This window comes from Camarhynchus parvulus, chromosome 2, assembly GCF_901933205.1.
Source record: "Camarhynchus parvulus chromosome 2, STF_HiC, whole genome shotgun sequence".
NCBI lineage: Eukaryota > Metazoa > Chordata > Aves > Passeriformes > Thraupidae > Camarhynchus > Camarhynchus parvulus.
In genome coordinates this window covers 35,265,445-35,289,379 of record NC_044572.1, presented here as the reverse complement: position 1 = coordinate 35,289,379, position 23,935 = coordinate 35,265,445, and the positions used below count along the sequence as shown (strand labels likewise).

Below are 23,935 nucleotides of genomic sequence, written 5' to 3'. Positions count from 1 at the left end.
ACGAGCCCCTGGCAAAGGCTACAGCTTCATTAGAAGCAGGAAAGCAAAGTATCATTGGCCATGAGAGGGCAGTCACCCAGCTGTGGAGCTGGGCAGCCAAAGGTCCTGGGGCAGGATGTTTGAGAGTTTTCTGTCTTGTTTGTGATTCATATGAGCCTGAAAGGGAAACAAAATATTCTTTCAGTAGATTCTCTGTTCAGCTTCAGAGAAGAAAATAACCTTGGGATTGGCTCGTTTAACTTGATAGCCCAAATGGGAAGCTGGAAAGATAAGCCAAAAGAAGGAAGGTATATGGCTACCTTACTAAGCTGATAAAGAAGACAATTCCTGAGCAGCCTCTGGGGAAAAGCTTGGACTGGTAGCAAATTAACAGCCTAGTGTGGTGTGGTGTGGTTACTGTTGCTTCAAGTAAATGGGTCTTTAAATAAGCAGAATTTTAAAACCCGCCTGATTTTACTTTACCTATATATTCTCCCCTGGTAGATATGACCTGTGAAAATCCCATACTGGGTGTCCTGCTCTGGTCAATGCAGATGATACTCAGGAAAGAAATCACCTTGGGACTTACAGAGCTTCTCTGGTGTGTATGCTGTGCTGAGTAAGGCGAGAGCAGAGCAGCCACACTGCTGCACAGCCTGTCCTGACTCCGTGCCTCCATCCACCTTCTCATCAGCAAGGGCAAAGGAAGGGAACCCTGATGTCATCCTTGGCAGCCAAGGTCCCCCAGAGATGCTCTGAAATTCACAGTAAACCAGTGAGTAGGAACCTACTTGATCCTGTGGATCGGGGACAAGGAAAGGCAGTTCAGAGGGTTAGGCATTTGCCTTGCAGCAGTAAATAAAAATCAGAAGAAGACAAAGCCTCTAGTGAGGAAGCTGGAACCGGTTTGCAGCAAAGCTCCTTAAGTGCAGCCCTGGCCTTGCATGCAGGAGAAGGAAGAGGCTTCTGACATATTTATGGCATTACTGGTTGACAAGGTGCTTGTCTTGTCAAAAAAGGTTCAGTGATAATGCAGATGAAGGGAAGGGGTTCAGTGAAATGCTGTTGAAGTAGAATATTGTGACATTCACTTGTTGGGTTGTGAAGAAGCCCTCCAGCTGCCAGGGACAGAGGTCAGTCCAGCTGAGGCAGTGCTTGCCTGGCTTTCCAGCAAAGGAAGCAGTAACTGATCTGGAGGTTTCTCCATAACCTCTGAGTGCTTCCGACAGGCAGCACTTCCCAAAGGGAACCTCAGCTGAAAGTGATCCAGCCCTGCCATGGACATCCAGCTGCTCCAGGCTGTCCATGCTGCACCTTTGCCATGAATGAGGAGAGCACTGGCTGTAGCCCGTGGGTGTTGCACAGGCTGGTCAATACTAGATCTTTGTTATGAGCAGACTGAAAGGAGGAGGCTTAACTTCCAGCACGCAGAGCAAGCTGTTTCAAAATCAGGTGTTTTCACTGAAAGGATAGAAGCTCCACCAGCAAGCAATCCAAGGTGCTGCAAAATCAGCTTTGTCCCCGTGTAGCTGTAGACAGATGGTGCTTGTAGGCCTCTGCCTCTAGTACAGACAGTTCATTTGTGGGCATGTCAATACTACCAAATCCCTGCACAGGAGGAGGACAGTCTGTGGCTTCACATTTTAGCCTCCTTGCATTTGGCAATCTGTTTCCTATCAGACACTGAGGCTTCCCATGGGTGGGCTATTGGCACAGAAGCACCAGCAGTGTGACTGCAGCAAAAGAAACATCTAATCTCAGTTAAAACCATAGAAAAGTATCACTTGTGTTTAGACAGGAGGATGTTTGTTGTCATAATAGACCCTGAATCCCTGCAGGCTTTAGCTCCTGGTGCTAGGGTGATGTGAGGCTGCAGACTCAGCTGTGGTGCAGCACAGCACTCAGGACACCACTGGGAGATCTGTCTGGGGCTGCAGCTTAGAAGGTAGAAAAGAACAGGGCAAGACCTTCAAATCTAGGGGGAATTGTTTGAGGAAGATCAGAAATAAACAAGAGAGGAAAAACTCTACAGGAATTAACAGACCCCAGCCTAGGTGTTCCATTTCTTCCCTTCTCCTCTCCAGGGAATTGCCCCTTTAATGGGAAGGAAATTGTGGGGATTCTTTCTGTAGCCACACAGCTGTGATGGTAAAAGAGCATTTGGGAAGACAAGATGGATGTAGGAAAACCACTGGGGAGAGAACTGAAACATTGTGGGGAAAAGAGGCTCACCATTTTCCTCAGGAACTAGCAAGAAGGTATGGATAAATGTAAGCTTCTGGGGAATGCACACAAGTAAAGGCAGTGCTACAATTTCAGTTCTCTTCTACTCAGGGAAGTGATTATGGAGTATTTTTACCAGCTTCTTGAAACTACAAAGTTAACAATTTTTTTGCAATACAAAGTCAACACATAGTTGGGTTTTTGGTCAAAGGCAGAAGAGCAAAGTCGTCTGGCCTGGGAATCTGTTGCAGCAAGGGAGTCATGAGGCATTAATCTAGTTGATGGCAACAGGCTTTCAAAGAAGAATTGAGAGGCTTTTCTCTGAAGTCTTTTCGAGCACACAGCAACACCCACAGTCTCATAGGGATTGTCTGGGACTGTCTGAGCATATGGTGGAGCAACATCAAAGTCAAGTACATGTTTGATCTATGCCAGCACTGACAGATTATGATCTTGCACTTGCAGAAGGGTGGAACTGGTGTCTCTCAGCTTTGTTGCTACTGATCTTACACAAAGTGGGAGAGGACTGTGTGGCAGTGAATGACATGCAGAAGTCTTTCAGGCCATCCTGCTTTAATCTTTTGGGCTTCAGGCTCTTCTACAGATTACAGTACATTCTTAAGCTTTAATACTCAGGGTATTTATACTATTTCTCTGGTGTGAAGAGCAGTTGAGTTTTATGATCTGGCTCATAAAATGAGATGAGATATTGTAATTCACCAGATGGTACTGTAATTGAGTTATCCCTGCCCTTGGCGGACTTGCTTAACTTCTCTGTGCCTCAGTTTCTCGCACACCGATGGGGAGTGCATAGAACTGTCAGCATTGTTTAGCAGTGCCTAGAGCTCTGGAACTCTGCAAGTGAAAGGCAATAGAAGGAAAATTGCACAGAATGGCCCTGTCATGGTTATTAGGATTTATAACACATGGGTTTATTTTTCAAACCCGTTTTATAACCCACTAAAGTGTTATACCCATTGGATTTTACTGGGATTTTTTGTTGTTTTGTGAAATAGAATGCAGAGCCAACACAAGCCAATCCTCCTCCCTCTCTCTCCCTGTACTGTTTTCAGAATTTTCCTTCTGCAATCAGTCTGAGAGAACAGTGTATAATCTTCTGGTGTATGCGTTGTCCTCATACATGCACATACACACAGATAAAATGTCTGAAATGTTACATACAGGCAGTAAAAGACCTTTCCTTTGCTAAAGATTCCCACAGGCCCCTTTGCTCTCCCACATCTTGCCGTGCCTGCAGTGTTTTTTAGGGCTGACCTCAGAGATGCAGCCACCCCTCTCTCCCCAGCCAGGCTGCCAGAGCTGCTGAGGGACATGGGCTCAGTGTTAGATGGGGATGGAGGACAGAGTGTCCTTGCTGCTGTGGCCAGGTGAACATCCAGACCCATTGTCCAGGCAGAGTGCCAGGGATCATGCTATTGTCAAGCTTTGGGAACACTGACTGCTTTTTAAAAAATTTATTTATTTATTTATTTATTTATTTATTTCTGAGTGCTCATCAACTGGTAAAGTACTGTTGCCATAGCCTGTGATTCTTCAGAGATTAAAAATGGGGCACTTTCAAATTTTTATGAGATTTTCTTGACTGTGCTAGATTAACATTTAGAACTTAGTGGTCTTTTTCAGCCTAAAGAATGTTATGGTTCTATTAAAAGAAACTTGCAAGGTTTCATCTGGATTTCTTCATTTTCTCAAATTAATTGAAACAATTTCCGATCTGCTTTGTTCTGTTTCCTAAAGAGTCTGAAGCCCATCTCAAGCAAAGGGAAATTAGTAGCAGGGCAGAGCTGCATCTCTGTGTCTCATTTTGTAACTCCCATGGGAATTTCATGGGTCACCACCTCCTCCACACAGACACCATTACCTAAGCTTGATATATTTCTTTAGCATATTTAATGTGGTTTATAAGTAAGGATATATTGTGGCCATCAGTTATAAGGTTCAAGTTCAAAAATGTTTTAAGAGATGGAGACAATTCACTAACTTGACTGTTCAACCCAGCTCTAAACACAAGCTGTATTCTCATCTCTGCTTATATGACCTTAAAGCACACTTTGGGTCAAAAATTTTCATAAAACATGCTTTAAAGAAGCATACACTGGTAATGCTGGCACTTATCTTTGGCAGTTTGAACGACAGGTTAATACCTGCATCTGCTCTGTAAATAAAGGCACCTTTAACAAGCTCTTAAGCTTTCCTAACTGAAGAGGAAAATGTGCCCAAGTGTCCTGCAGTAGATGTCCGCACTGGAGCTGCGTGGCTGCAGCCTGTGGGGCTCTGCTGTCCTTGCAAGGAGGCTGAGAGGAGCCTGAATGAATGACAACAAAGCAGATGAAAGGCTCAGTTTCAGCTGGACAAGCCCGCATTCATTAACTGGCTGCTCTGCCCAGCTGGTTTGTGATTAATTCTGAGTGCCATCCGAGTGGGAGAGGCATCTGTGATGGGTGTCAGCCGTCAGAGGGCTCCGTCCAGCACGGCCCTGCCTGCCACAGACTGGGCAAGGGACCAGCCCTGCTCTTAGGGTGAGACTTTGGGTAATAGCTCAACTTCCCATCAGGGCTTGCTGGATCAATGTGGTCATAAATAGGAAGGGAAACACATGTTAAGTATCCTTTTCCTTTCTTGTCCTTTCCTCCTGGCGTTCAGCTTACAGCTTTGTGATTTTAGGATGAAAGCCACTTTCATGGTTTAGTTATGATTTTTTTTTCAGTGACATCTTGTAAATCTGACCTGAATCCAGCAGAATATCTCTGGTATTTCTGTTGCAGCTGTGGGGTTAGAGATTTCTCTAGGATCTGCCCTAGGAGGCCTCATAGACCTCATATGAGCCCCACTCCAGGGGACTCAGCCTGGGTGAAGGTTTCTCTCTGGCTCTGCATTGTACCATCTTGAATAAGAGTTCCCAAATCCCAGCTATTGTCACAAGAAATCTGCAGCAGCAAAATGAAACATCACACCTTATCTAAAGTATGTTGTTTTATGAAGCTATCATGGCCAGTATACCCATAGATTTATAAAGTCACTTTCTGGAACTGGATTAACTCATAGCCTTGACCACAAAAATAACCTGACAATGTAAACATGTTCTATTTCAAAGGTGATTATTTTAATTTTTATGTTCTTTGAAAACAACTGCCTCTTGGACAAGTCCTAAAAAAATTTTTTTCACTTTGTCTTTTTTTCTTATTGAACATGTTCTTTGGCATTGGAATTGTTGAAAGAGCAGCTTCCTACACGCATGCTCCGTGTAGGCAGGCTCTTCATATTTCACAGAAAACTATGACAGTCCTATTCTTGGGCTGAGATTTTTTCCACTGATGGGGACTGGAGTATTCTGAAGCTGTGTTTAGCAAACAAAGCTAACCTGGAGCCTAAAAATACGCATTGCATTTGCAGAGAGCCTGTGAGCCTGCCAAGGTAACTCTTTTGTGACATCAATCAAGGCAATACTGTAATAGTTGTACATCTTGGACCCATTGCAGTTACTGATAGAACCCATACCAAAGAAATGCGGTGCTTACTGGAAGATCAGATTACAGCAGTCCTACCTGCAGCCCCTTTGTGAATCATTGGGTTTTTTGCTCCTTCTGCTGCCCTATCACCTGTCATACCTGAGTGGGGAAGGTTTCTTGGTCTAGAATCAGTCTTTTCTTAAGTATTTGCTTGACAAATCTACCTTCCAGAGCAGAGCCAGGGTTACTGATGGAGCCCCTGAAATATTAACTACCCAAGTCATTACATAATTGATACCTGTCCTATATAGCAATATCTTTACTATTAATGGTATGTAATTACTTGGTATATAATAATAGTGTCGATTAGAATTTAGTATCTATCTATAGGAATAGCATCTATTAGTAATAGTGTCTAATAATATCTGCAGTAATAGTATCTATTGCTATTACTGGTAGTTAGATTTTGCTTGTCTCCTCATCGAGATCAGTGCATGCTACCGCTGTTCATACCAGCAAACCCAGAGTGGGCTTCAACCCAACTTGTGTTACAGTAGCATAAAGACTGAAATAAGGGGCTTTTTTTTTACCATCCCACTTAGGTATAGTGTTTTTCACAATAAAGCTGTTCCGCAGATTTTCAGGCTTTTCTTCTAAAAAGGAGAATCCAAATTTTTTATAACCCAGGACTGGAATTTACTCTTGAGGTTGTGACAAGTATCATACTAGAACTATAGCTGTACATCTATATTTAATCTTATATTTGCAAAATATTTAAAGAACAACAATTTTTTTTTAAGTAGCAGTAAAACTGCAGTAATGTAAACCTTTTTTCTGCAGAAAAAGAGTTGCTGGTAGAGATCTCTTAGCAACTAAGCCACATCAGGCTAGTTTTGATATTCTTATTCTCATTGAATGATAATAATCCTACTGAAATTTTAACTAGACCATGAAATGAGGTGATACTAAGAAAGATTATATTGCAATGTGGCCTAAAATAAAGTAATAATCACACTTTATACCCTGTTAAATGACAAGCTGTCCATTACCTTAATACTGCACTATTTTGTCCCAATGTAATAGGTTCAAATTCAATCCTGAAATACAGACAACCACAGAAGTCGTGTGTTAAAAATTGAAAAACTTGTTTACAGCTGCATAACGGTGACTGAATTCAGGTTAAGCCAATATAAAACTCAACTCTTCATATCTTGGTATTTTATTACAAGTGCTGGAGACAGGTGACTCATACCTCTGTTACTTTTTAAAAGACATTGGCATTTTCAGTACATATTTAAAGCTTTAAATTGAAAAATATACCTATTTTTTTTAATAAGTCTTCTGCCTTTCTCTTAAATTGAAGTTTTTGACTGAGTTTCAAATTTGTGAGGAAAAGCTGAGAAAGAGTCTTCATTATGGACCCTTCCAGAATTCAATTGACTCAGGTCTCAAAGATATCATCACAAATAGCGTTTTAATAGAGAAAAAAAAATCTGAATGACGAGAACTACCCCTGAATGCTCCTGAATCCCACTCCTCTGGGCAGCTCTTTTCTGTGCATCAGGACTGAAAAAATGCCATCCCCATTAACATGGGGTGGTGGAACTGAGGTAATATATCTTCTGAGACATTTGAAAAACTAGAACTCTGTTCTTCCCTTACCTTGAGATGTGACTAATATCCAGCCTGCAATTGATTTGCACTCAAATCTAGCAATTTCATCAGGTTTGTCTTCCCAGAAACTTAATTTAGAGATTTTCTATTAATACCAGATACTTCATCATAGGCTTTTCTTCTTGGCTCCCTGCCACCCTTCAATTCACAGACACCCATTCCAGCTGCCACTAGCCAGAGGAAGAAACCAACAGGCATAAATAAATATTTGCTATCCCTGGAAAAACCTTTGAGGAAGGTTCTCACTCTGATCAGAGAGGTATTTCCCAAGAAGTAAATAAGATTCAGAGAAAAAAAATACAGTGTATAAATGCACCATCTTAGTATCTTCCTTTGTGAATTTTGGTCAGAGCATATTTTGATGGACGTTTGCCTCTCAGAAAACCTTAAATACACTGCTGAACACAGCTGAGGTCCTGTCTTACCAGTCAGTCAGTGACAAAGCTGTCAACTAAGTTTGGCTTATTCTTAGGGATGATGCACAAACCAGAAATACAGCAACCTGGTTGCAGCTCCAGAGGAAATACAAGTCAATGTGTTGTGGGACAGCTTTTCACTTCCCACTTAGCACAGAAGTGCCTAAAGTGATTCAGTTCACAGGGAAGGTGATGGCCAACAGCACTGAGTGCTTTCCTGGTGGCAAGTGGGCTGTAACAGGGACCAGAAGATGCTATTTGTAACAGACTTCTGGAACAGAGGGAACAAAAACCAAGAAATGCTTGATTCATTTTCTGATGTGACCAATCTGGAATTTTCGAGATTCTGCCCGTGTCAGAGCCACATTTAGAGCTTAGAACACTCCATAGCCTTTGGCAGAAAAAGAAACTTAGAGACTTAAGGGTCCACCAGGTTTCTTAAATCCCTGCTTGGATTACAGCATTGTAATCACAGCATACAGGATGTAGGACAGCGTTCTGTGAAATGGCAACTTCTCTTGTTCTCTAAGAAATGTTTGTGCTGTTCAAGACCACAGATGAGTGTTTGTATTGAACAGATCTGCCTTGTTTGGAACAGAAGAAGCAGCACTGCAGAGCATGCTGCCTCCTTGGCCCTCCTCCGCCGCCCCTGTTCCCACCACCGTACTTCAGGCACAGCTGGAGCACTGTAAGTGTGGCTTTCACTTCTTTTACATGAGCTTTAATGACAAAGAATGCAGCATCCTCTCGAGCACTGCTTCATGGCGTCACTCAGCAAACCTGTCTGGCTGTGCTGATGTGGCTCTGTGTCTGAGGACAATCACACAGCATCCCCGACTGCGGCTTGAAGTAAATATCAAATGGATCAAGGAATGAAATGAGGCTGGATTTGTTCCTGCAGTTAATTCAATTAACTTTAAATATTTTCCTTACTCTGTATTGAAACCTTCTTAGAGTGAGGCAATCCTGAACCAGAGGAAATGGCAATGCAGTAAACCAGTAAGGACAGAAAAGCAATTTTCCATCCTGCACAATGATTTCTGGGTGTATGTCCTGTTCTGCATCACATTTGCCTTACCTAGCAGGTGAAATGAAGGTCCTGAAATCCTCCTGTGAAATCCATCCCCCAGCATTTCATTTTGCAGAAACACATATGTGTTTGAGATGCTGGCATCAGTTTTCACTCACCCACCTATGCACAAACCTGCCATATGTGATAAATATCCATACACATATGCTGACATAAGCATGTGCAGGATACAATGGGAATATGACAGCAATTTGCCCAAGCACTCTTACTGCGGGTTCTGCTAACTACAACATATCCTCCATCCCAGCATAAAGAATTCTTCTACCTACTCAGTAATTCCTGTTCCCTAAGTTTAATATTCATTTACCATATGCAGACACTGCAATTATTCCTAGTGTTCTAAATAAATGATGATTAAATAGTAAATAATGTAAATAATATCAATAATATCAATAATGTAAATAATAATGCAATAACAAATGTAAATAGTAATGCAAATAAAATATAATGTAAATAATATAAATAGTAAATTATGTAAATCATAATAATAGTAAATAATGATTTGTAAGATGTCAGGCAAGAAGTAACCCAAGAAAAAGTATGGTGTAAAATCCTCCATTGCCTTCTGATTGATCAGGATTGAACTCAGGCTGTTGTTCTCTCCAGCCCTTCCTCATTACCTCCCCTGCCTGTGCCTTGATTTCCACAGAGAGGAGATCCAAAGACAGGATCTCTTTAGGAATGTTGTGTACTCCTGCAGTATGAATGGGACTGGGACCAGGGTCCCTGAGATTCCTTCAAGCAGCTTAGAGAGTAATCTGAGCCTAAAATCACCCTTCACACCATCTCCCCATGAAAACATGATATGAAAATAAGCAGTTACAAGCAGGGCAGGAGCCATGTAAGTTAAACCATGAGCAGTTTGTTCTTTGGAGCCTGTAGTCAGAGCTTTACTGGAGAATGGCCTTTTCTCTAGGAAGCTGAAGATCAGTTGTTTCGGTCCAGTGTTTCTGGCTCAGTGTTCATCTGTATTTCCAGGGGAGGTCACTTTTGTCACAGGACATAAATAAGGCTTTTCACTCATGCAAGCTTGCTGTTGAAGCCAGAAGATCAGGCATTCATTGATCATTTAAGGCACTGGCTCTGATCTGCAGTGAACGGATGCCTGCGAGTCAGGATCTTCTGGAGCGAAGTTCACGCTGCCTGTGCCCTCCCTGGGTGAAGTCTCTATTTTTAGAGCAAAGATGCTATTCCTGGAGAGGAGCTGCTGCTGGCAAAGTGGGACAGAGAGGGCAGGGTCAGTTCTAAGAATAGACATGGGTTCCACACTGGCTCAAAGGGGCAGCCTGGCTGCAATGTGCCTCTGGGAGAGGAAGAGGAGGAAGAGGGGGAAGAGAAGGAAGCATGGGGCAGGAGGCTGTGCTGAAGTGCTAATGTTCAGGCATCCATGAAGATAACCTTGTGACAAGCCCCAGACTTCTCCCAGAGGGAACAAATAAACTCTTTTGAGGCTGTACTGTATGGTGGCTGGAATTTTATGCATTTCTCCAACAGGCTACATGTGGTTGCATGTTTACTCATATGTTTGATGTTTCTTAGAAGCTGGATATGGAAGAGCTGTGTCATGAGCTCCGGATAATACAGGCTTCCTCTCTGCCTGAATTGCACTGCTCTGCAGGGCCTCCTGGCCCCCAGGTGAGTGAGGCATGTGTGATGGAGCCACATCATTCTCTCACTTGCTCCAAAGTCCTTACAAAGCTGTGAAACACATGAAAATGCTTTTTACCACCCAATAAGCATGCCAAGCTCTGGCTAAATTTCATTTTGATATGATTTTGTATAAATCATGTAGGTTTTTTACCCTATGTTCTCATCCCCGTCTTACACACTTCATTCTGTTTCAAGTTCACCCTTCATTTTTGTGGAGTTTTACAGTGGGTAGCACCCATTAAAAATCACAGATGTGTCATCACTTCCTTCAGATGCTTCTTGTCAGTTTTTTCTTTGCTTTAGACTCTCTTCTTTTTTTTTTTTTTTTTTTTTTGTGAGGACAAGAGCCTGTGGAGTGGATGCAGAGGGTAAAAAATGGACCGGGATGTTAGCAGAGTATCTGCTAACATCCCGGTTGCCCTGAGAAGGCAAACATCTACAGTAAAATCAGGGACAAGGAGGGGCTTAGCAGGGCACTCGGGTGGGATTCAGGAGGTGCAGGGTCTTCTAGCTTTACCTGCAACATTTCTGCCTCTGACTTGCTAGATAACCTCAGACCAGTCTTTTTGTCCTCACACCTCATTTCCTACAATTTATTCTTTCAGAAATCTTCAGAGGAAGGTCAGAAATCTTAGAATCACATAACAGTTTGAGTTGGAAGGGACCTTTAAAGGTCAGCAAGTACAACCCCCCTACAATGAACAGAGACTACACAACTATACCAGGTTGCTCAGAACCCCATCCAACCTGGCCTTCTTCTTCTGAGGAAATGAGCCACCCCTAGAGGGAAGTTTTTTTATGAACATCTCTGTATTGTCGAGAGGATCCTCCGTTTGCCTTTCCATTCCAGTTCCCTCCAAAGAAAATGGAGAGTTTTCATGGAGAGGCACTTCCAGTTCCTGCTGGGGCACAGGCAGTCCCAATCCATGTGCTGTGCCTGGTGCCTCGGGACAATGATCTTCCTCAAGCCCCCTGGGTGCCAGTTTATTGCCATACAGACCAGACACAGCTCAGGGCCTGTGCTCAGCAAAGCTGTGGCCGAGGCTTTGGCAGCCTGAGAAGGTAACAAGCACCCAAACACTACTTAAAAATATGGACAACACATCAAAGTAAAGGCTCAGTTATGTGGCAAAAAGCTTAGCTTTAATTATTTATAAGTCAGTACTTCAGAGATAATTGGAGAGTCTAGAAATTTCAAGGTGAAAGCCACAAAGTCTTTTTATAGAGTCATAGAATGGTTTGAGTTGGAAGAGATCATCTAGTTCCAACTCCCCATGAACTTTGTCTTTATTGTTTTGCCATTTTGTCTTTGCTGAGATGCAGGGTGGGGAAAATTCATTTAGTTCATGAGGGTGGAAAAGTGTGGCCAGAAGTGATGCCTGGTGTTTGCCTAGTTCTGTCTTGAAGAAAATCTTCTCTGCATTATGAAACAGCCTTGTAGTGTGATTGGCCATGATCCAGAGTTGCTGTTCATATGAAAAATACACTTGTTATTCCAGTCTTTGCTAGACTGTCTTTTTTAAAAAAAATCCTCTCGGTAGTCTCTCTGACTTACATTGCAAGAAAGTAATTTTAATTCTATTGTTCTACAAAGTCCATTGCTATAAATAATATTAATCTTGCTAACAAATGACCTATGATGCCTCCAAGAACATTTTTAAATAGAGCAGGCTGGCAGGTTTTATCATAACAGCAGACAGTAGGATGGGTATAACATGGCTTTGGAATTTTTAATTACAAATTACAGGACTGTGCCTTGTACAGGGACAATGTTAGAACCAGCAGTCTTTTGGGAAATACTTTTGTGACTATGGTCACCTGCAAAGGAATACTACCATTACAAAGACATCTAGTAATTACTTCTGAATTCTTCTCTAGCTTGCAGGGCTTTCAGATGAGTTGTAAAATCTCATACTGTTGACTCATAGCTGAATTTTAATGAATTTTCATAAGAAGGAGAATTAGATTTGTAATGGTATAACTTTGAGTGTAATTCCTCCCATGTGTATCCTAAGGTAAAAAGAAATAAACAAGATTAAATTTGGTTCTAACTCTAATAGGGTGCATTGATTTTCACTACTGAAAACCTGAAATAACTCTACTAACTAAAGTAGTTGGAGTAATTTGTGTCTGAAGATAGATTTTGCTCCTATTCATGTGCAATTTGATCACATTTTGGACACTATAAGATGTGCAGGATCCAAACCTGGAGTGAGTGATTTTTACAGTGAATCTGATGCTTCTCTAATGCAGGCCTGTGAGATTCTTTTCCTTAGTCATCTAAAAGATGATCTGCAAACCAAAGCCATCTAGAAACAAATCTGTTTTCTGGTGGTTTTTTCCTGAGGAAGGTGTTCAAGGTCTCCCTGGATTAAGAAGTCTCCAGAAAGGAGAATCAGCCTTGTTTGACAGAGAGAAATTTTTTCAGAATTCAGAAATGGTGCAATCCCAATGTCCATCCCACCCTGCAGAGCCCATCCCGCATGCTTTATGCTACTTCCATTACCACCCCTTGGGCTGACCTCCTTTGCCAGCTGATGTGGTGTCTCCATGTCCTGGTTGCTAATTCTTCAGGACTCTGATAACTTCTGATAACTTTTCATTTGCCCCAGGCTTGTTTTTCTTGCAGGTTCTCCTCATTTATGAGATTCCCCTGCCCTTCCCATTCCCATGTCAGTCCAACTCTCCATCCTGCTGTTCAGCAGCGGCACAGACCTGGGGTTTGGAGCCACATTCAAACACACCCAACACCTCAGGTCCTAGGAGACACATACAGGGTCTAGGGCTGATGGAACACAAACACCTCACTAATGCAGTTTAATAATAGTGTTCATGTTCCTCCCTAGGGTCCACAAGGAATTCCTGGTATAATGGGACTAAAAGGGGAGAAAGTAAGTGTCTGTTGTCATGGAGTTTGATGTGGTTTTGAGGAGCAAAGAAGCAGGGGAGGATGTTCACTTTTTTCTTTGTCTGTTTAGTGAATGGTGGGCCTTATGAATGGAAGGTTTGGCTTTAATTTGAATGTAAAGCTATGAATTGGCTTGAAGCTGTAATTTTAAACTTAGTCTTCCTGTGTTCCTTTTCAGTCTTGAAGTATATTTTATGTCTTCTTTTGTGACCTATGTTTAGGGTGTGCTTTGAGAAAGTATCTCAGGTGCAAAACTCAGCAATTTTACTGGCCCAAAGGCCTTTGAGCTGCCTGTCCCTCCTGGAGAACATCAGGAGAGGAGCTCTCCCATGCAGTGTGAATCGCATGGGACAGCTCAGGTATTAAAGATGGCCTATATGTTATGTTTTCTGTTTTGCAAAGTTTTGTTCCATAATGATACCAAAGACCCTTACAGATGAAGCTGAGCAGCTAATTGTGTGATTTGTTATACAAGGAGTTGCCTGTAGGAAAGACACAGGAAAGACGAAGGAGCTCTAATACAGTAATTCTTCTAATTTTGCCTCTGTAAGCACAGTTTTGAGCACAAAGATATTCACAGTGTTTTGTTTGGTGGTATTTGTTCTTTGGGGGAGGGAGGTGTGGGTTTGCATGTTTGTTTGTTTTTTAATAGAAATGCATTGATGCGTTGACTTGAGAGCCACTGTGCTTCACGTGGTGACTGCAAGACTGACAAATTCCTTTCTCTGGCAGGGGGAGATTGGCAGGCCTGGAAGAAAGGTATGAATAAAGGTGCTGTCTCAGAAACCCATCCAATATTTAATAGCAGCTGCCAGAGAGAGGTGCAGACAACAGTTCAATAAAATTCAGCTAATGTTGAAGTTTAGCCTGTTAGTGCTTCTCTCACTGGTATCCAGAGTGGATGATAGGTATCTCTGGCTGCAGGGCTGGAGACCTGCCCAGCTGGCTTGAATTTGACAAATTCCCTGAGTAAAAGCATGGAGAGAAGCCAAAGAGTGGGACATTACCTGAAGTGTTTGTGTGAACAATGGGAAGCAGATTATTGGAGTTATTATAAAAGATGTATCAAAAAAAAAAAAGCAAAATCAAACTTTTTACTCATCCAAAGTCTAAACAAGGCTCAGCCAGATACCCCTGAAGAAGGAACAACCATTAATGATTACCCTTCCAGAGCTCTGGCACCAGTGCAATATGCTGACTACAATCCTGTGCTTGGGGACATACCAGCTGTGATATATTGTCAAAAATATGTGCCCCTACATGTGATGAAACAGAATATGTTATCTCAGTCACTTAGTACATCCATTTAATGTAATTAACTTTAAAGAAGACAGAAATGCAGGATGAAATCAGAGATATGCAGGGGGTGGTCACTAACTAGGAAAAGAAGTACCCTTCTAATAATATACCATGGATTTTGACACCTTTCTAATAATACACCAAGGATTTTGACACCAGCTACCAATCAGTAATTCAAATAAATATAAAACATATAAACAGAAGAGACAATTTTCTTAATCTATTTTCAAATGTCCTACAGTAAACAAAAATATTATTAATATAAATTAAAGGGTTCAAACCAGCAATGTCTTCGAGAGACTAACACACTAACCTACAAAATGTGCTAAACTTTAAACACAGTACATCAACACTTACTCTTCTGACAAATACAAGTAGATTCTGAAAGAGAAGTCATTCAGGTTGGAAATAAAACTGTACAACTCTTGTTAAAAGCTGTCTGGCCCACAAGAGCTCGCTCTTGGCCCTGAAAGTCATAATGACATTTCTGAGATCATATTGTCAAGGAGTGTAATGCAGTGGAAGAGCATTAATCTGCAGCATTTTAGGAAATATTTAAAATGTGATTTACAAGCAGCAATTAAAACAGACAAATAACTGTATGTACATATGTAGTTTTTGGTAGTCATATAGTAGTTGATAAAGAGCAATTACAGCTAGCAATGTTCAGAATAAGGACCATAGTAACAGGAATAGTTAGTAGTTAGTTAAAGATTTGGTTCTGCTTTTAACATAAATTGGATTTGTATGGATATGAGTACACACAGGTCTTTTTATCCCCTGTCTGCAGCAGGGAGCTGTGTAGGAGTGATGTTTCTATGAATCATTGTAATCAGTGTTTTCCGTTCAAGGGCAGACCGGGTCCCCCGGGCGTCCCTGGGATGCCAGGACCAGTAGGATGGCCTGGACCTGTGGGACAGAAGGTAAGACTGAAATCCACATGGAACAAACTGCTCAACATCACCATCTGGACAGAAGGGTTGTCTTGGGAAATCTCTAAACAGCTGCTTGCAGGAGGCTGGGAAGCTGTAGCTTTGCAAGGTCACTCTGTGCTTGTCCCCTTTCTTACACTGCTCTGCGAAGTCTAGGGTTAGGTTACTCCACCTTCAGTCCAGACCCTGTAGCACTTCTTATGTGGATTAAGCTTGTCAAAGGGAAGCTAAAAATTATTACAATAAAGAGTCACTGATGCCTCACAATCACACCAATCAGTGTTTCTAAAGTGCTTGCCATCATTATGACTGTTCTCTATGAGGATCCCTTTACCTGAAGATGTACTGTGAGCTTGTGATCAGAGGGAAAATACCAGGCCTATATCAAGGGAAAGAGATGACAAACCATGAGAACGGCTATCACATCTTTGAAGTTCATTTTCATACAAACAAACATTAATTCCTGTTATTTTTATTAACCAACAGCAGAAGAAATGACAGGATGTGCTTTGCTACTGCAAAGTGACTGCTTCACCTGCATTTGTTATAGAAAAGGCTTCAGGATAGTCCTTTAGTAAGCACTGGCTTATGCAAAAGGTATAACAGCTCTACCGTGGTTTATGGAGCTTCTACAGGGACTTTTGAGACAACCTGCTTTTCTTCAATCCAGGATGCATTAGGCTAAAGGACTGCACACAATGCCTAGTTCAAAACTGCTTTTTCTGGTAAATCTTTGACTCTTCACTTGCTCTATGAAGGTTGATGCCCTCACCTCAGAGGATGTGATGCGTTAGCTCTTGATACTGCAAGAATAGAAGAAGGTGACTTGTGAACTTAAGCCACATCTGGGAAGCAGACTTTGAAGATCTTCCCAGCCATGTTACATGAAGAACATAATATTTGAGTATGTGGGAATGTAGGCAAGCAGCAAGAGAGTACGTACTTAAAAGAAATCACTGTTCACTTTGAACTGTGAGATGGGAAATGGTTCCCCCCACAAACACATTGTGTGCTATGATTTCCCACAGCAGGAGCAGAGAGGGCAGAGGAAAGGTTCAATCAACTCCTTCCTTCATAGTCTTAGTGAAGGAAGAAAGGAAAGCAGACAAAAACTCATACACTCGGTCTTCTTCTTGTATAGGCATTAGTTTTATTTATGTAGTCTTCCTAATTTTGATTAATCTCCTTTGTCTCATTAGTCTAGATTAGTCTATTACTGCGCTTTTTCATCACACTCCTAGAAGGATCCGTCATACTCAGAAGTAATGTTTTTTCCTACACTTTAACTGCAAGTCCTTCTTGCTGTTTGATGATGATTCTTCTGCTTTTATTGTCTCTTCTGATACTGGTCTGTCATGTTCTTTATGTAGGTTCACAGTTTCATTTCTTCTGGTCTTTATAAATTTCATTTTCCTGCCTGTCAGTGAAGGCTCCAGTTTAATACAGTGCAGAAGATCTCTGTGGCATTTCAGTTGGTTGTGTCTCTCTTTCCTTTCTCCCCATCTCTGATCTTCACCAACTTACAATATTCTTCATCACCACAGATGTTTGCTGCATCCCCATCTGTTGTAAATCTCCAGTAAGCTGCTGTTCCAGGTTTTTAACTCATATCCACCTCTGTGGATATTTGCCATTTCTTCAGCTGGGTCTTCTTGTCTTCTTACTTTGACACAGCCTTAGTTCAGTCCCTATTTCTCTTACTTCATTCCTTCAAGTCTTGTCTGAACTTCCGGCCGGGCAGCAGCCAATGGGAAAATCCTCTCAATTTCTGGGACAGTGAAGGCCAAAGGAGCAGTAAGAACAAAATGTGTTCTGCTGGTAGCACTGCTGCAAGTTTGGGGGTCTACTCTCTATTTCATGCTAGATATAATTAGTTGACCGCAGCCAGAGAAGTGGTTGTGAAACTTTTTCATGATTTACTGGCTCCAAATGACTGTTCTGAGACATGGTGCCTCAGAACTACTGTAAAAGCAGTCACTATGCCCCCACAAGCTGTGAGGCATGCAGCAAAATGCCTTTCTTTTCTGCAGCTCAGTGGAGGTGATGCTGGGTAGAGACAATGCACCTTCATGCAGAAAAGGATGCGCTGCTGATGGTGCTTTGCTTGCATGTCCTTTAATAACAGCTGGGAAAACTGAAGCAAAAGTTACCCACACAAGAAAATTCAAATAGAGGAGTAAGATAACATGTGAGGGCTCAGGCAGAATACAATTGCAATATAAACCCCTGTCCACAATGCTGCATCAAGGTCAGGCTTAACTATTTGACATAAAACCTACCTGAACTGTCATACATTCAGTCATGACCTCATGGGAGAGCCTCATTCAATAACTCTCTTTATTGAACCCTTTAGGGTGAAAAGGGAGAGTTGGGTGTGATGGGATTGCCAGGTACAAGAGGACCAATGGGCTCCAAGGTTTGTTAACCAAACTGCATTTTCAGACATTGGTTTCTAACGCTCTGCTGACAGCTGCTTCCCTCATGAATTTTCTGGAAAGAATTTATCAAGATATATGTGTCTAATACAGATAAAAAATATGTTCGACATCAAGCAAGGTTATGTTGTCTGTTTGGGCTTGGCTGTGTTTTTGGCTTTCCATAAAAATGCTTTGTTATAAATTTTTGTAATTTATTTTAAAAGCGAGCTCAGATAAAATTGTATCCCACTGGAAAAATTGAGTTCTTAAGCATATCTGCAGCATTAAATCATGTCTGCAATGCTTTCCACCCACCTCATAAGACTGTGAAGATTATTTTGGTCCCCTATTAGAACTAGGCATATTACTGGCAGTTGGAATAAATTATGCAATTAGTTTATTCAAGTAAAGGATTGGAAAGAAGAACTGAACACCTTTGTTTATCCTATGTTTCTTCAAGAGAAACTCAATTTTATGTTAATGATGACACTAGATTACTTAAGTATAACTTAAGTATGTTCCAGGGGAAAAAACAACAATCAAAACAGAAGAGGAAGATAATTGTTGAAATTATTTCAGATTATTAATTATGTCTTCTAATGCTTTATTTACTCTCAGTTACAATTTATTTCACTTGTTTCAATTTCAAAGCATAATCAAAGCTGCTGGCTTTACCTAGCTTTTTCATAATGGCTTTTGGGCTGAGCTGTCTTGCCTTTAATTCATATTTCACAGTTCTGTTTCAGTGCAATTTTAGGAGCTGTAAATATTCGTTTGCCTTTATGTGTTGATGCAATTAATTCTTTGTGCTTCGTTCTTTTTCTTCACTTCAAAGTTTGAAAGTCCGGCTTCTTGGGTGATCTTGAAAGCGAGAAGCATTAAAATATCTATCATTCCCTTTAGGGTTTTCCTGGAACTAGAGGAGAAAAGGTCAGTGTGACAACAGCATAATGTATAATTTAACATTTGGAAACACATTTTAAAAAATGCAACTGTAGAAACAAGGTTGAATTTTGATGAAGTCTAAAAGTCCCACTGAGAAATGCAAACACATATTGAGAAGGAGCACAGTCTTGTGGTTTGGGCTGGGGTGCTGAAGAAGTGAATTTTACACCCTGTATCCTTGTGAACAAGTTGCTACAATGAAACTCACTACAGGTTCTCCATCTGCAGCATGGGTAAAATAATCCTTAATTGTTGATTGGATTTAGTTAGGTGACACACGCTTTGGCACCGAGACACTTTGTACTCTAGGATCTTACAGAGGGATCTGAACTGGGGAAAGAAGCCAACTGCAAAAAAAAAATTGAAAGTATTATGTCCAGGAAAGCATATAATTAAAGTAATTATCTGGGGAGAATGACTCCCTTTTCCTACAGTCCTTAGCATTAATTCTGTTATGATATCAGTAATGAAGCATATCTCTCACTCTGAAGATATTACTGTACTCTGTTGACTTCAATAATGCATTGTATGGGAAAAAGTATTTTTTGCTTCTTCATGAAATGGCAGTAATTGGGCTGTTGTTCTACTGTTATCTCTCTTCAGGGATCCAGAGGTGACAGAGGCGACAAAGGAGTCAAAGGAGACCCGGTAATTCTCTTTCCCAGATGGCTGTGAATATGCATCTGAGGATCTGACAGGGAAAAACAGGAGGGGCGTGGAGGAAAGGAGCCTGAAAGCATCTTCCAGGGAGGGCAGGAGTGGTGAGGGAAAGCAGTGGTTCCATCAGCTGGGAGGGCAGTGGGGCAGCTCCATGTCCCTGTGCCCCCAGGCCAGTGCACAGGGGTTTAATGGGTCAGGAGAATTTCCCTGGAGTCACCCCAGCCCCTCCTGGGCTGTGCAGCCCAGAACCACGGCAGCTTCCCAAAATGCTTTCAGCTGGTCATATGGTAACACCGCGAGGGGAAGAGGGGGAGACATTCGTGGCTTGGGGGTTCCTTTGGACTAAGAAAGGAAAAATAAACTGCTTTTGGTGCAAATGCAGAAATGCCATTCCCAGGCCGGCTTTGGAAGCTGTCCAGGTAGCAGAGCTGCCTGTAGACAAGAGAACAATTGGGATAATTTTTCCAGAGAAGCAGAAACTGGCAGCAGAGGATCAGACAGAGGAGTAATGGCACCATAAAGGAGCTTTATAGTAAAATTTTGCTTATAAAACTCCCCCTACTGCATTACCTGCAGTGCTGAGTCAGTGCAGGGGTTCTCAACTGATACCCACACATGGCACTTGTTTTTTCCTTCCAAGGAAGGTGCTGCTTTGTCAAAGATCACTACACATTTTCTGATTATTTTTCTCCTTTGACTTTGTAGGGAGAAATAGGCTTCCCTGGAATGCTGGGACAAAAAGTAAGTGGGTGTGATATGTTGGGAGTTGTGTTAAATGCTGAGACAGGCTCAGTGAGTGGATTCAGGGACTTCCCGGGTTGTATAAGACATTGAAGGTCTTGCTTGACTCAGAGACCAGCATTGCCTGAACTTATCAAATTCTTTAGGCTTTTTAGCTTAAGAGAAAACTCAGATTTAGCCCCTTGGTGCTGTTTCACTTTTTTCACAGATTATTTCTTTAGTTATAATCTTCCTCCTATTTAACTGCCCTAATTGTTAGCGTTTTATTCACTTGAAGCTAATAAATATTTCCTTATGGATATTCTGAAACAAAATGGCGCTACTGTATAGAGCAGTGATGACCCTGACCAGTTTTTAAGTCATCATTATTCTGTACTTGCAAAACAATCGGGTGCTGGCTTATGGAAAACTTAAAGGTGGATAATTTTAGCACATAATCAAACCGTGCCTCTGAAATTAGAAAAGGAATTAATAGTTGCTTCTAGAGAGATGAGAAGATGAGTGAATTTACCTTCCTTTCCCTAAGTATTTTCATCACATGTGCATCTTAACAGCAAAGCAAGACGTTGCAAAGGGGTCAGAGAGCTTTCCCAGCCTTGACTTCTCTAAGTGTGTTTCTGATCTCATGTGGCCTCTTCCTTAGGAAAGGATTTTTCAGGGGTATGTGGGTAAATTGTATGAGCTTCTTTTTACTTTACATTTGTTTTAAACTATTTTGTTATAATTTTGGGTTCCTAAGAATGAAACGGTGCCAGCATTATCTAGAGGAATCATGTGAATGACAACCATGTGCCTCTGCTGTCTTGCTCAAGGCAGGTAAAATCATGTACTTAACTCCTTCTTCCTTCCCTCTGCACCCACCAAGGGAGAGATGGGCCCCAAGGGACAGTCTGGAGTACCAGGACACAGAGGACCTATAGGAAGACCTGGAAAACGAGGCAAACAAGTAGGACCACGGTGTTTCCTCTTCCTGTGACTCATGGCATCTGTGTGACTGTGTGGTCTAAGCTCTTGTACCATGCACTGTGCTGCACAGGGAGGGGAGAGAAGGCTTGGAGCACCTCACAGGCATGCACAGGATACACAAGAGTTAAAACCTCAGCTTTAGGGCTGGAGTCTTGTCTGCAGTATTCAGCTCTCTGCCCAGGCAGCATGGGAAAAGTTGTTTTTATCCTGGATTGGTAATGAACTAATTTAATACAATTTGAGCAGATCTTGAAGGCTTCCTTTGAATCCTAAGCAACACAGAGCTATGGTCCCAGCCCCACCTGACAGCTAGAGAGCCCAAAACTATGCTAGCAGAGCTACATTTGCAGAGTTCCAGCTGAACTGTAAAGACTCGGAATTGTGTGTAAATTGGATACTGACTGCACCAATGCAGCATTTCAGTGGTAGGGGCTTAGCTGGAAGTGGTATATTTGCAGTCTTGTTATGCTCAGCATGGCAAGGAGAGGCACATCCCTGCTTCACTGTTGCTCTGATGAGAACAGGTAATATCTGAAGTGATAAAGTAGCCAATATGGGGAAAAAAGATGAGTTGGGTGTAGGGAGGAAGTAATAGATCTCCAGGTAAGGGAGGTATGAGCAATGTAAGTCTCCTAGATGACCCACAAGAAATATTTTTTGTCCTAGATTTGTCAGGTTTTAAAAGCTGCTGTGTGCTCTTTGCTGGTTTTGAAGGGTTTGCTCTTTTTTTTTTTTTTTTAACCCTGTTTATCTGTCGTGCTTGTGTGCTGTGGAATATCTTTCCACAGTATAAGAAAAGAGAAGATGCAGTGCCTGCAGATCAGCTCGAACACTGTGCACTCCTTATTTGACCTTAGACATTTTGCCACCTTACACGGTGGCTTAATAAAAAAGTGGTGACATAAGCATGTCATAATTTAAGACAACAATCACTGTGACTAAAAGACCTATAGTCTGCCTCTAGATTGCTGTTTCCAGACCCAAGGCTCAGTACACAAACCCCCTTCTGGTGCCCTGAGAGCAATCTTAGCACTGATTCAGCATGAAAAAGGCTTTCCCTCTCTGTAACTGGTGAACGTGATATTCCCTTTCTTCTTTTCTAATGCTTTGAAAAAACTAGGGAGTGGCATTTTAAGGCTCTGTGGGTCTGGCTGCCACCTTTAAGTGCTGTAGTGGTCTGGCTGTTTGTCCAGCTGAGAGGATAGTTTCCACCAGCATGGGGCCATTTCCTGTCTCTTGATCCAGCTGACATGCCAAGATAAAAGCAGCTAAATTAAGCAGGTGTCACTTCCACTTGCATTTCCAGATATGTCTTGATTAGCTCGCTGACTTCTTCAAGTCTCCCTGCCTCTGGGACAGGCTCTTCCTGAAATGTGGCCAGGAGCTGGGAGTCACAAGTCACAGCCTTACACAGCTGACTGAGATACAGCACCCAAAGCTTTATAACTGGGGAACTGAGCCCAGGCAAACCCCAGTTTAGGGTTTCAGTCTTGAGAAGGAGGAATGAGTTAGGGCTTTAGGTAATGTTAGTTTGGAAGAAAGGGCATGAACACAAATATTGTCAATGGGAAAAGCTTCTCCCAGTGCCATGGGCACGTGTGAAAGATAAACAAGGCAAAAACATTGAACATCAAGCCTTGCAATTATTATTTAACCCATCAGTGCTAAGCAGGAGAGCATTAAGCAATCATCCCTCCAAGCAGGGGACGCAGAAAACAGCTTGTTCTCAGTCAGTACATGTCTGACTGGCACTGCCTTGCCTCTGTCAAATTGCTGTTGCGGGGGAAGGAGATTTCCCACAGTCTTCTTTGGGGCTAGAAAATCCTGGTCTGCTAGTTCTGTGTTGCATAATGTAAGAAGTAATTAGAGATCAGCATCACTGACATTCACATAAATCCTGAAATATTTTTATGGCTCAGAGCTTACCTAATAGGATTAAACAAAGCAAATATTCAATTAGTTCTTTATAGGCCATGACAAAATCAGCCTTCCTCTGCTGAAATGGTGCAAGTGACATTCAAACATATCCATGGGATGTAACATATTATATAACAATAATTGTTTCAGCATATATTAATATATATGCTTTTCTACACTTAAATTAGATGTGCAGCCATTCATTGTATGATTCTGAATGCACATTAACCTGGAATTACACCATCTTCAAGGAAATAATCTCCTTTGTCATTAAAAGAGAGCTTACATAGTGCATATCATTTTTATTATGCTAAATAATATTTGCTGTTACATAAAAATCAAGTCAGATATTTAAACCTTTAACTATGTAATACACTTCTGAAATATAAAGCTGAGAAATCCAAGCCTTGGAGAGTATATGAGCAGGAAGATAAATATAGTTATTTTTAATAAGTGTCACCATATTAAATTCAGGAGCAAAAAATGAGAAGGTGCCAAACAGTTCTAGGCTGAAACTTCCAAATGCCTTAGGGTATGGCTGCACAAACAAGCTCCCATGAGGCACATTAGGGCTGATTTTTGAGAATATCAGCTATTGTGTGTTAACTGTGTGTAAGCCCCTCTCCCACAGGTAATTTTGCAGCATTT

General features: G+C 41.7%; 1 protein-coding gene across 1 annotated transcript in view; it reads left to right on the top strand.

Moving 5' to 3' along the window:
- Positions 1 to 23,935, top strand: part of COLQ (collagen like tail subunit of asymmetric acetylcholinesterase) — a 39,564-nt gene that overhangs the window by 4,109 nt on the left and 11,520 nt on the right. The window contains exons 2-11 of the mRNA XM_030971601.1: positions 8,341 to 8,450; positions 10,392 to 10,487; positions 13,349 to 13,393; positions 14,143 to 14,169; positions 15,561 to 15,632; positions 17,995 to 18,057; positions 18,962 to 18,988; positions 19,607 to 19,651; positions 20,369 to 20,404; positions 21,270 to 21,350. Of these exons, the coding sequence (XP_030827461.1) occupies positions 8,341 to 8,450; positions 10,392 to 10,487; positions 13,349 to 13,393; positions 14,143 to 14,169; positions 15,561 to 15,632; positions 17,995 to 18,057; positions 18,962 to 18,988; positions 19,607 to 19,651; positions 20,369 to 20,404; positions 21,270 to 21,350 (602 nt within the window). The remainder of the gene's footprint in view (positions 1 to 8,340; positions 8,451 to 10,391; positions 10,488 to 13,348; positions 13,394 to 14,142; positions 14,170 to 15,560; positions 15,633 to 17,994; positions 18,058 to 18,961; positions 18,989 to 19,606; positions 19,652 to 20,368; positions 20,405 to 21,269; positions 21,351 to 23,935) is intronic.